The 12,930-nt window shown below is 42.0% G+C and overlaps 1 protein-coding gene across 1 annotated transcript in view; it reads right to left on the reverse strand.

Moving 5' to 3' along the window:
• RPGR (retinitis pigmentosa GTPase regulator) overlaps positions 1 to 12,930 on the reverse strand; it is a 193,913-nt gene that overhangs the window by 15,101 nt on the left and 165,882 nt on the right. The window contains exons 10-11 of the mRNA XM_085622914.1: positions 8,650 to 8,835; positions 6,543 to 6,726 (exon numbers count right to left, since the gene is read on the reverse strand). Of these exons, the coding sequence (XP_085479040.1) occupies positions 6,543 to 6,726; positions 8,650 to 8,835 (370 nt within the window). The remainder of the gene's footprint in view (positions 1 to 6,542; positions 6,727 to 8,649; positions 8,836 to 12,930) is intronic.

The raw sequence follows: 12,930 nt of genomic DNA on the forward strand, positions 1-12,930 counted from the left end.
CATTTCATAGTGGCTTTGTGAATTATGGCGATACCGCCTCCAACTTGATCCTTTCGGTCCTGCCTCACCAGCCTATACTCATCATTAATAGTGTCCAGAACATCTGGGCTGGAGCTCTCATTAAGCCATGTTTCTGTAAGAAAAAGGGCATCCAATGTGTACTCATCTAACAGATCCTTGACTTAATATTTGTGTTTAGCTAGTGATCTGCAGTTGAGCAGTGCTAGATGTAAAGTTGAATCATTGGTGATCTGTATCTCTGACCTTAGGTTAGTTTGGCAATGCCAGCACTTCAGTGTGTTACTATCTACACTTAACTTATGCTTACATGCTGAATTCAATGTTTTAGCGTACGTTATCCTGCTACAAGGTCTTATGGGGTCAGGGGTCCTGGCCCTTGGGCCCGGTCTGGCGCGGATGGGCGCAGACAGGCTTGCCCCTGGCGCACCTTCGGCGCACCAGCGGCGCGCCCGCTGCGCACTTCCGCTGCGCGGTCGCTTGCCCATCTGATTATGTAGAGAAGTCAGATCAACTCCTCCCCCTCTTCCCTCCCGGAAATGCGTCTGCTTGCTCAGCCACGCCCTCCACACAATCGGCACAAGCCGTGATGGACCGGGGCGGGTGGAGCAACAGCGCGGTAAACAGGTAAGAGGAAGTGGAAATAAAACGGATTAAAACAATATCCACAAGTTTAGAAGAAATGAATCAAATAGCTAAAAAACACGCTCACTTGTTCTCTCGCTCCGAGTGACTCAGCGCACTTAAAACAGTATTCAACAAGTTTTAAAAATTACTTAAATGACTATAAATAGCTTAAAAGCGTTAGCTCGTACTCTTGCTCCGTGTGTTCAACCCCCAGATAATTACACCCCTCTCTGGCTGGAGGTAGAAACGTTGATATTAAATAATCTAGACCTACTAACGCTACTTACAGCCAATCATAAATACCTCTCCATCTATAAATATATATTTCAAACCACTAAAATTGCCCTATTAAGCATCAATAAAAAAAAACTACCATCACAGTTAAAACTCTCCCCTCTAGCCTCTCTATGGAATAACACAAATATCAAATATAAAGGCAACAAGCATTTGCAATGCAATAGGTCTCGCATTTATAAGAGTTTGAGCTATTGGCACTGTAAAATTACAATGACTTTTATTTATGTTTTGGTTTTAAAACAAATATAAGGCATTGAAATTTACAATGTCAGTAGCATAAAGTCGCATAAAAGCAGTGTGTGGAGTGCAGCAGTGTGAGGCGTGCAGCAGTGTGCGACATGCAGCAGTGTGCGGCGTGCAGCAGTGTGCGGCGTGCAGCAGTGGTGCGGCGTGCAGCAGTGTTTCGTGTAGCAGTGTGAGGCATGCAGCACTGTGACCTGCAGCGGCGTGCAGCAGTGTGCGGCGTGCAGCAGTGTGCGGCGTGCAGCAGTGTTTCGTGTAGCAGTGTGAGGCATGCAGCACTGTGGCGTGCAGTGGCATGCAGCAGTGTGTGGCGTGCAGCAGTGTGCTGCGTGCAGCATTGTCGTGCAGCATGCAGCAGTGAGTAATGCAGCAGTGTGCAGCAGTGTGTGGCGTGCAGTAGTGTGCCGGTTGCATCAGTGTGTGCCGTGCAGCATTGTGTGGTGTGCAGCAATGTTTCGTGTAGCAGTGTGTGGCGTGCAGCAGTGTGCGGCGGGCAGCAGTGTGCGGCGGGCAGCAGTGTGCGGCGTGCAGCAGTATGTGGCAGTGTGTGGCGTGCAGCAGTGTGAGGCGTGCAGCAGTGTGTGGCGTGCAGCAGCATGCAGCAGTGTGTGGCGTGCAGCAGTGTGAGGCGTGCAGCAGTGTGAGGCGTGCAGCAGTGTGTAGCGTGCAGCAGTGTGAAAATTAACAACTAAAGACTGCTCTCAGTTATAATAAAAATACAACTCTGCTTTAAATTGACCGAGTGCGTTCGGTTGATTAGCATGTCCGCAAACATAAGGTCGCTCTTGCCTACATGTAAACGGGGGCAGCAAGGGTCCTACTTTGTTATCTATAGAGGCCTGAGTGCATAAAGGCTCGTTGTATTTCCTCGGACATTAATGTAGACTCACATCCAATAAGGGTACCCCACATAGTGCCTCGAACAGCACAGCAAGTCTAGAAGCAGCTGAACTATTCCTGTAGAAATCGACGGGCGTTGTTCAATTTCTGACCTTGCATCCTGTGTAATGGAATGAAATGGCTAATTTGCGAAAGAGTGCCTAACAATTAATAAAAAAGTAGTTTTAATGCCTGCAAAATGGATTTCCTGTAGATTTTCCTACAACCAACTTGTCTGTAGTAATGAACTTCTAAACGGCAAACATTGAGCACTCTTTGGATTGCTCCACGAAAAATCTCGTAAGTGTTATAAAACATTTTATCTGAGCCGGCATCTACTTTTGTAAAGACTTCTATCTGGCCACTGTATCCTGTATTGTCATCAGAACAGGAAACTGCAATTGGAAGGCTGTTTTTTTTTTTTTTTTTTCTCCAGGCGCCCCTGTTGTCTGTAATTCCGACACTTGCGAATGGGCCATTAACCAAGCCTAAAGGCTCGGTCTGGTTTCGATATCTGTGGCGCCTGATGTCTGTTGTGTGATCGTGTTTTCGCCTGCAGGATGGGAGGGGTCGGTGCATCTGAGAGAGGGGGGGGGGCGGGGAAGACTGCCATGCGAGGGCCGCTGTAAGCGTGGCTAAGGCTTTACAAACCTAAACCAAAGTTGAGAAAGTGCATGCCAAGCAATCACAGACTGCTGCGAATTCGCGTAAAGAGACATCCCTGCAAGATGCTAAAAGTGTGTGTGTGGCACGAAATCTTTATTGGAAACCTGTTGGGCACGAATCCATTGTGGGAAATATGGCAAAAGGTTAAGGTACACGTGATGTTTTCTCACTTTGGCCCTACTGCTTGCACCCTTTTCTGAGGCCCTTTATTTTTTTTTTTTCGAAAAACAAAACCAAACAAACATTGCAGCCTTTTTCCTCACTGTGCTGAGAGGTAATCTGGAGGTCGCTGCACACCCGAAGGAATCTCGGAAAGCTGTGGAAAAGGAACCGTTTGTTTTTGGGGGGGGGGGGAGGGGGGGGCTTGGAAGGTTAGTGAGTCAGTCGTTCTAATGTGCGGAAAAAAAACAAGCGTGCTCTGAAGCTGACGAAGAGGGAGTGGGAGAGGGGAGTGGAGTCGGGCACGCAGGCTGCCAATAGGTTTTCCTTTTTTTTGATGAAACGGAAGCAAATATTAAAATCCATTAGATTAGCAATAACAGATCTTGAAGGAGGTGCCCTGACGGAGCGTGTGTGTTAACAGTGCTATATTAGCAAGAATCGATCTCGAAGGAGGTGCAGGGACGGAGCGTGTGTGGAGCAAACCAAGAGGACAATTAACAACTAAAGACTGCTCTCATTTATAATAAAAAAATACAACTCTGCTTTAAATTGTCCGAGTGCGTTCGGGTGATTAGCAAGGACAGATCTGGAAGGAGGTGCACGGGGTATGTTTGGCAGGGCTTGGAGAAGGGTTTCCATCACGGCGAAAGTGAAAGCAAACGAGTGGTTTCAGGACTCCAAATGGTGCGCGCGCCCGGACGGGTCACATGCACTGTAGTTGGAGGCCTGCAAAGCCACTGTTTGCACTTCCAAAACGCGCTTACTATAAGTCTCGCCAGAGCAGCAATAAAGCGCTGGTCAGGCGAGACCTAAAAACCTACTTTGGCCATCATGGATAGATAAAGGCATCTTTTTTCCTCACCAAATTGGATCTAGAATGTCATTGCTATCCTTTACCAACTTACAATCACAATTTCACTGTAAACAGTCTAAATTTCACAGCTTTTTCAAACTTAAAACGGCCATCTCCAAATCTAAGATCCACCATAGGGATCCATCCCTTACAGCACTTGTTTTCAAACTCAACAAATCAGTCCACAAAGTATCCAACTTTTACCGTCCAATACGACCCACGATAATGAAAATAAACAAAAACATACCAACATATTGGAAAACTCATTCCTCCAACCACATAACAGAGTTTGACTGGAACAACATCTGGAAATAAGTCCCCTCACAAAAAATCAGCACAGTACTATCCCAAACTAAATACTGGCTACTACACAAAGCCTACTGCATTCCATCTCACCTACACTCCCTAAAACGTTTAGAAAACCCCACCAGTTGGAACTGCAAAGAGGAGAAAGGTGAGAGTGCTCACCTCGTCCTTCACTGCAAATCACAGACCATCTTCTGGGATGAATTTTCTAATTTCTTACAAAACTGCTTAACTGTCAGCCTCCCAAATAATTTTCTTTCCTCATCAAAGGATTTTTTTGATCCCTGCCTCAAGTGCCCTTCTGACTGTGGCCTATTAGACCTTTTACTAACATCAGCGACTAAAATAGTTATCTCTAACTCGAAAAGCACACATAAGGCTTCCTTTCAAGCCTGGATTAAATGGATATCACAAATCAGAGGGGCAGACAATATCGTGTTCCAACATTCACCCTGGAATACACAATCTAAATCCATATGGGAAACCTTGGACAATTACTTCGCCACCAACAAACCACCATAAGTATGCACATTCTGCAACTGCTCTCCTCAATCTGCACTCCCTCCCCCCATGTCTGTGAGAGACCCAAAAGATCCTCTTCAGTCTTGAAGGCTGTAAAATACACAACCAGTTACACTATAAACTATATTGCATACTATAAAGTATGGTGCATTATACTACATATTGTTTCAACAGTTTGGTGATTGTTTACTATATATCAAGTTTACTATAACCTACATTATTAATTGCACTGTATGTGGCATTTTTTCATGACAATATGGCAAGATGTCGACTGCATTCTACAACAAAAAGCTCACTGTAAACTACAATGTAAACTGTACTATATATTTAACATTACTTTATGTATTGAAATAAATGTACGACAATGTAGTGTGTGTTTCGAATCAAATCATATGGTAACTGGTGTGCCTATGTGACACTATGAACCAAAATTACTTTTTATTCTTTGTTCCCTTTTATTATTTACTTATTCATATTTATTTATTCACTTATTAATTACCACTTACCTGTTGTAACTTCTTTCTTCGAAAACTAATAAAATCATTTTGAAATAAAACAAAAAATAATGTCTGGGGTTGGTAGGTTTCTGTAGATACAGACCGACCACATACTGAAGCAACCCACATTACCAGAATGATGAAATTCAAAGGTATATTCTTGACATTTTCAAGTTGCCTTTGGGGCCTTTCCTATAATAGGTGGTAAGCCACCGATGGAAGTAGGATATAGTTTTTAATCATGGGAAGCGTAGGATGGAAGAATAGTAAGACATTCATTACTATCTATCGATTATTTCTACACGTTTGGCTTCCAAGCGCAAGTTTGGGTGCGCAAAAGAACACACTTTATAAAGCTCCATCAAATTCACCTAATATTATGGATAAGACCAAATTTAGAATGGAATGAATAACCCCTATTCCTAAACTCAAATACTTGGGCACATTTTAAAAATGCACATATGTTCTTCCTAGCCATTTTCATTGATTACATTTTGACCCATGAATGTAAACATAGTTGAAACCAAAGAAAAAACATTTTATGCCACAGTTCAGTCGATGGCTCCGAATATTGCATGTTAATGGAAATCAACAAACCCTAGATATCTCTGTGACCGGAATAGTCTAATGAGGGTAATGGTTCATTACTTTTATAAATCAGTTTCAGTGCAAAAGAAACTCAAGTTGAAAATATTGTAACCTATTTCTCTTGTATCATCTCTTTGAGAAAATCATTATCTACACAAGTGGTCCCTTGCTGAATTCCGAATTTTGCCTACATTTCAGAAATGATTAGCTCTCCAAGTTTACCCAGTAGTTTCACAACCCTTTCCCCAATAAACTGAAAACAGGTAGAAACCACAAAAACAGAAAATATGAATCACCAATTATGTAAATCGCAAAAACTGTGTTGAAAAACAATATTTTTTAAACTCTAACACAGAAAACACCAAACTTTTAATTGATGCAATTTTTTTGAAAAACACACACTTACTTTCACAACACTTTCATATTTAAAAAATAACGTTTTTGCAATGTTCTCAGTGCCCTCCAAGGAAAGAGACACATCCTGGGTAGCTTTGGAATCCTCAACAATTGAGAAAAAAGACACAAATGCGGTTACCATACCTTTTGTGGCAGAAAGTTATGAAAGCTTAGGTAAGTCCTGCCGCAAGCTCAGTGACTCCTGAACCCCCAAAAAACAATGTTTTTAGCAGTGAAGTGGTTTAAGTAAAGACTATGTGAAGTAAGAAATGAGTAACTTAAGCTTTGGCATTCTTCACTGATCAATATGACACCTAGATGTGTGTTAAAGCGATGTTTTCTGTTATTAGCAAAGTGAGGGGACATACCTGTACACCGTAATAGAAGATTGTATTTACAAGGAAGTTGAGAAACAGGCGAGTAAAATACAGTAGAAATATCATGCCTGTATATCGTCCAACCTGAATATCCCCGACTCAAAGTGTTACCTGTTTTAGCGTCACTCTTTGGTTCCAGGTTATGGCTTGCATTAGATTTTGCTGAATTGTGATTCATGCTGGGTAACCTGGGTGGGATGGTCTTGCTTGTGATTGGCATAGAAGAGTTTAGGAGATTAGCTCCCATTGCAGGTAGTGTCCTTGTCAATAGAGAGTCCTGTTCAGTTGGCATTTCCTAAAAGGGAGTAAATAGAAAAAACGACTACAGATCTATCCAAACATTCCTTTAATCCTAAGAAACAAGGGGACTCATTGCACTACCCAGGCTGGGAGTTCTTGGCAACACCTTTTCCACAACTGTAGCAAAACACCAAATTATATTCTTATTGTATTAGCTACTTTTATCTTCAATAGGACCAGCTTGCATTCTCTATCTCATTATTAGTATGGTTAAAGTTTTGTCCATGTATGAGCATCACAATTTTGCAATCACTTGGGGCTGGGCAATTATAGAGCACACTGACTTGGCAGAGATCGCCTTCAGGGCAAATGGGGCCAATTAATGCATCCTGAGACAATAGCAGGGGTATGACTGGACAACATTCCAAGAGAAAGCTATCCAACACAACTGGTTTTATAGCAGTGCAACATTTTTACATTAGGAGGACAACAATTCAAAGCTATTTTTTAAGGTTATGTGAGACCAGTTTATAAAATGCAAATTGCTGATGATAGCTTGTCTTTTTGGAAACAGACCTAGAAACTAGAAGGCAACCTAAGTAGATGTTGTGGCTACCAAACTTCAGTGCACAAAGACATGTTGTGAGCCATTTTCTTACTTGTAGTATTCTAGAATCCTCCAAGATGTTTTCGTAGAGTTTGCCAGTCTGGGTCCCTCTTACAAGGCACCTCTTTTTCATTTTTCTTGTGCTTCACTGATGGAATCACCAGAATTCAGATTATTTCACTACTGTTTTCCGTCTACACGTTTGGTGTTGAAATTCATTTCAACTTGATTAGTGGCCTGATTTAGAATTTGAAGTACATGGCAATGTCCACACACATTAATACTGGCAGGTTCCTGTCACTATTGTAGGAGTTTGACTGATGGCTCTGTCAAACATGACGACTGCTCATCAAACTTTCACAAGGTTTTAAATTTTTCAAAAATAAACTTTCAATGCGGGAGTTTGTTTTTGAAAAGAGTAAAACTAATGAACAATGATTCTAATCTTAATTTCAAATCTCACATGTCCTCGCTTCTTTCAGCTATCTCTACGGAAGAGACAAAAGCTTTTTCTTTCACCTGAAGGCGATATGCATGCCATTCAACATCTCACAATTCATCTGGTTGCCCACTGCCTGAATTTCTATTTACAAGGCATACAACCTTGTATGCTTTCTATACCTGAAAAGTCAGGTAAAAAAAGGAAACATTCACTTTCTAAAAGTAAGGTGATTTATAGAGATCCTAAGGTAAGGAGGGTAACTGTTGTTCACTTATGCCTGAAAAAGGTCTAGCTGGGAAAAATGTCTGATTGTCCAAATATTTTTTTGCTGAAAGGTGAAAGAAATACCACATTGTTTGACAAATATGACAATGGTTGCACTGAATTTGGGGGTGATTGTTGAGGGTAGGAAGTGTCTACCAGTGAAAATGTAGGTGTTCCCGCCTAAAGCCAAATGTTGTAAGTCCAATATTTACTTTTTGTACTGTATTGCTTTATTTGCAACATACAAACAAATGCCAGGGGCCCAACCTCTAGGCATAGCAAGCAATGAAACAAATATAAATCATATGGTAAATAAAGCTACAATCATAATACAAGAGGATGCAGCAGAGGTTTATGTAGTAAACATAAAATACATTAAGTCTTAAGTTCAAGTTGAAGAAGGGCATAAACATTATGCAGCACAATAAAAGTGGAGGACCTAGGAAAATAGGGGGGTTATTTGAGAGGCCTAGATAAAGGGTTAGTGAAGTCATAATTTTGTTCAGGAATGTCAGTGACTCGAGAGGTGTTTTAATATCTGCTTAAACATGTTGAAATGTTTCTTGGTCATTAATGACTAGATGAAGGACTAACATTTTAGTTTACATATTACTATCATATATAAAAATTCTTAAGTCATTTTGAAATAAGTCAAATACACATACCCTTTCTCTACGTCTGTGCCTGGCTGATAAAGTTCTCCGTAATGGGGATGTTGGTGAGGCATCACCACCCAAGTCAGAGTGTGGAACTGCCAAGCAATTTTCTTTCAAGCCATCAAGTATACTTTCTTCAGACCCCTTTGGTCTTGGAATGCCAAAGACTAGCATATGGCAGCCACCACAGGAAACCTATGTGAACAATGGAATTATCAGTTTATCAATTTATATTCACTTAGAGTAGATACAAACATAAAAATAAATCATACGGGAAATATTGTTCCTTAATGGTAAGGTTGACAAAGTAAATGTGTTTAATAAAGCTGGATTAACTGATATAAGTAGTAATTCTGAACAACAGACTAAGAATCTAGCCTGAGGTCTTCCAGTTACCTATAGGAATTCACAAATTGTCAGATACTATTTCATATAAGCATGTGGAAGCCATTTACAATAAATGAGTATATTGTCTTATTCCAAGTAGGAGAGGTACAGCATAGGTATTTTTTGGCAAATGCTTACTACATCAGCATCCCTCACATGTAAGAGGAAATGATGCAATTAGCATGAACGATGACAACCATAATCCCAAAACGTCTTCACCAACATTCAAAGTGGCTGTGAAGGAGAAGGTGCTGCAGAGAAACATTAATGGGTGAAGAGGAACATGGAAAATCGAAAATAGGTTTTTAAGTGAGAGCAAGAATGATGAATTGGATTTAGAAGGAATTGTACACCTTGTGTGTTTACAAATTATGGGGACATATGGTGAGCTTAAAAAAGGACCATATGTTTCTTGGTTGATCGTCCCAATGAAAAACCTCTAATACTGATGGTCAAAGAGTTTTAAAAATGTATGCCTGATAAACAGACACTTTAATAAAACATTATGAAGAAGTTTGATCTCTCTAATGTGGTAGTAATGCAGTGTACTCTTTGTTTGTGTTCCGTATATTTTTTGATTTGCAATAAAAAATAGTTCATTATTGTGCAATACTGACATGAAGCAACATACTTATCGTAAAAGTAATGCGTAAATGAATTAACACAAGACCCATTTGATACCAAATCTTATTAAGCTACAATAATTAAATATGATCTTCTCACTGGCAATTAACTTCATCATGTAACCTCACCAACCTTAAAAATCCACCAGCCCCAGCGCTTCCATTTCCACAGAAACTACTATGTACAATATTGTAGTGTCACAAGAAAATAAACATTGGCAAAGCTAATAAGTCCGGCCTGGTGGTAGGTTGGTGAAACGGTTACATTTTGTAACAGATTTCCACAAATAGGCTTGTAAGGGTGTATGTCTCCAAGAAAGCCCAATTCCTTCATGGTCCTGAAAACAAACAGTTCACCCTTAGGAGCACTTGTGAATCTAGCTGAAACATGTTGACCAATTTAGATGTGGGAGATACATTTTTCTCCACTCACATTGCAGTATGTTTCTAACCCAGTCAAGGGGCCCAAGTAAATAAAAGTAGTATTAGGGGACCAGAAGACTATGTTAATATTATAAAAAACTGGACCCCACATAAAATAAATCAAAGAACTCCCCCCCCCACCAATCTGTGAAAGGATAAGGGTTGAGCCCATCTGGGGGTGTTAGATTACCAGATGTGAACTCGAGGATGAAGCATGCCACACAGTGTTGTGAAGATGAGAGTTTCAAGTTAAAAAAAGTGATGCGTCACCATATGGACTAAAAAAACGAAAAATGGGAGTGCTGATGTACTTTTGAGGTATCGCTCTTATTTGTCTGAAGTTATGATTAGCCTCAGGAAGATAAGCTAACCCTCCAAAAAAACTTCCCACTCCCTCTTCTTATTATATGGTACTTTTTTGTTGCAGGCATATCTCCTCAAAAAAACATAATGCCAACTAAAAGCGCCAGCCATATGCTTGCAAAACCAGTTTTGCATTTAGAAAGAATATTTTCACATATAATGTTATAGAACAGTACTCAACAGGTAAGTGTACATAGAACAATCCTACTAGGAAATTATACTTAGAACATGTATAGAAACCCCTTTTAGTTTTAGTGCACATCACAGGAAAATATGATTTATATTTGTGCATTGAAAAGGTGCCTATTGGCTTGCAATTATTCTAACCTGAAGACATAGTTGAAAACTCACAATGATGACCAAAATAAAAAAAAGGCTAATGAATAGAAAGAAAAGAGCACTGGTAGTGTAAACCTTTGTCCCACCAGCCCTAACAATAAAGGGCATTTTTTAGGTGAAAGTGCATGTACACATGAGCATCAACTATGGCATCACTCAGTACAAAAGAAAAGAGCTGAAGTGGGCTGATCTACTGCCTCATGTTGTATGCTGTGGCATGCAGAGGCAAAATGAGAAAGACAGGTCAACAGTCTAATTGACGTAGGTTTACCCAATGCCCCTCTCTGTGTATATATACATATACATTTTGAGGCCCGGTGGACCCCTTTGCACCACTCCCCTACAGCTCCAGGGCGTTTCTGGACTCGGTCCCAAGTTGATGAGCAGTCTGCACTGCCACCTCACGCCGCCGCAGGCACCTCTCTGTGTCCTCACACATGTGGGACAGTGTAATGGCGGGCCCCTGCCTTGTGCGCTCCAAGCAAGCCCCACCAGGGTCCCTCAGGTGTCAGGTGGAACCCCGGCCCGGGCCAGTCTATCCAACATCTGCCTCCTCCGCCGATATACCCAGAGGTTGTCTTCACCAAAAGCCAGGGTCTCCCCAGTGCTCGCTCTATCCGGATACTCGGAGGAGCTGTTAGTCCTGTGGGGCCCGTCATCACTCCTGCCCCTAGGCACTCCAGCACTCTCGTCTTCTGCCCGGGAGCCGTCAAGGCCATAGCAGGGCCTCAGGGCATGCAATTACCAGGGGCCTCCACACCCCCGATCCCCGGGGAGAGACCCCTCCAGCTCAGTTACCGGAGCTCACCAGCAGTCAGGCGTGGGCTGTAGGCAGGCCCGTGCGACTCATGGGAGCACCCTAATGGCGGGTCGCAGAAAATGGTCTGATGGCGCTCTTCTTCCCGTTCATTGCGCTAGCTTCGGTCTCGGCTCCTTCCTCACCGCCGCTCACTGCACTCCAGCTGTCCGGGAACAGTCGTTCCCTCCGCTTTGCTCCGTCGCCAATCTCTGGACAGCGGCAGTCCTCTGGCGCTCCACAACCGAGCCGTGCCACCCAACACTCGCCACTCGGCTGCCGACCTGCTCGATCCGCTGCTAGGCCTCCGCTCCGCGCCCATTGCGTAGACCGGCAGGGCACACACCCCGGGCGGGAACTCGACCAACAGGCGCTGTTTAACATGCCGGAGTCAACCAGCCCTGGTAGAAAGTTCAAAGGTACCGGGATTAGGCTCTAAAACAAGACTATAGAGTGGCGGCGCCAGAGGGGCACGATCTTGCGTCCTACCACGCCGCCATCTTGGCCACGCCCTCCCTACATATACATTTTTTATTCATGACTTGCTTTTATTACATAAAGCTGGCAAGACAGCTACAGCAGACCTAAAAAGACAAAAAACCTGAACTTGAAATGTTGGACATTTGGTCTGGTAAATTGCTTATAAATTCAGAGCAGTTTTCTGAAATTTCAAGGGATTACACAGGATCCACTAAATCTATGACAATCATAGATTTATTGAAATACCCTATTGAATAACATTTACATTTGCAGGATTGCCACTATATAGAAAATTGTATATGCTTTATTATGACAGAAAGTGCTTGCATACATGTGACATGTTTTTGGCAAATGGGAAATTTTTTTGGAGAAACTCAATTACCTACCCTCCCACCAAACACTGAGTGTTTTCAAACCATTGCCACCCTAGAAACAGACTGACCAATGGCACCAAATCAGCATGCCTTTCCATAGTTGGAACATATGTGACTATCCAGAAAGCTATGAACGTTTTTTTCTTTTCCACCTAGTTTTGCAGTTTGCGATATCCAGGAACACCCAGATCCTGCACTCAAAAATATACTTGCCAGTGTATCAAATCTGCCTCACTGCTGTACTCCTGTGTAGACTTCTCAAATATAAATTTTCTCTAACATTGTGTGTTTCATCATGAATGAAGCTGAAATGCAGATGAATGAAAATTCACTGTAATTTGCTAGCACTAAGGCAAAAGTTGTTAGAACGTTTTGAGGGAGGCTAAGGTGTGGGTAAACTCGGCGCAGGCGTCTCTTCAGGTAGACACTTTGTATGGAAATTCGGATTACTTGATTATAAGGGTGAGATTGGATTCCAATTATTTCTCATTTTTGCTGTTCAGTA

Source organism: Triturus cristatus, chromosome 8 (genome assembly GCF_964204655.1).
Source record: "Triturus cristatus chromosome 8, aTriCri1.1, whole genome shotgun sequence".
Classification (NCBI taxonomy): Eukaryota; Metazoa; Chordata; class Amphibia; order Caudata; family Salamandridae; genus Triturus; species Triturus cristatus.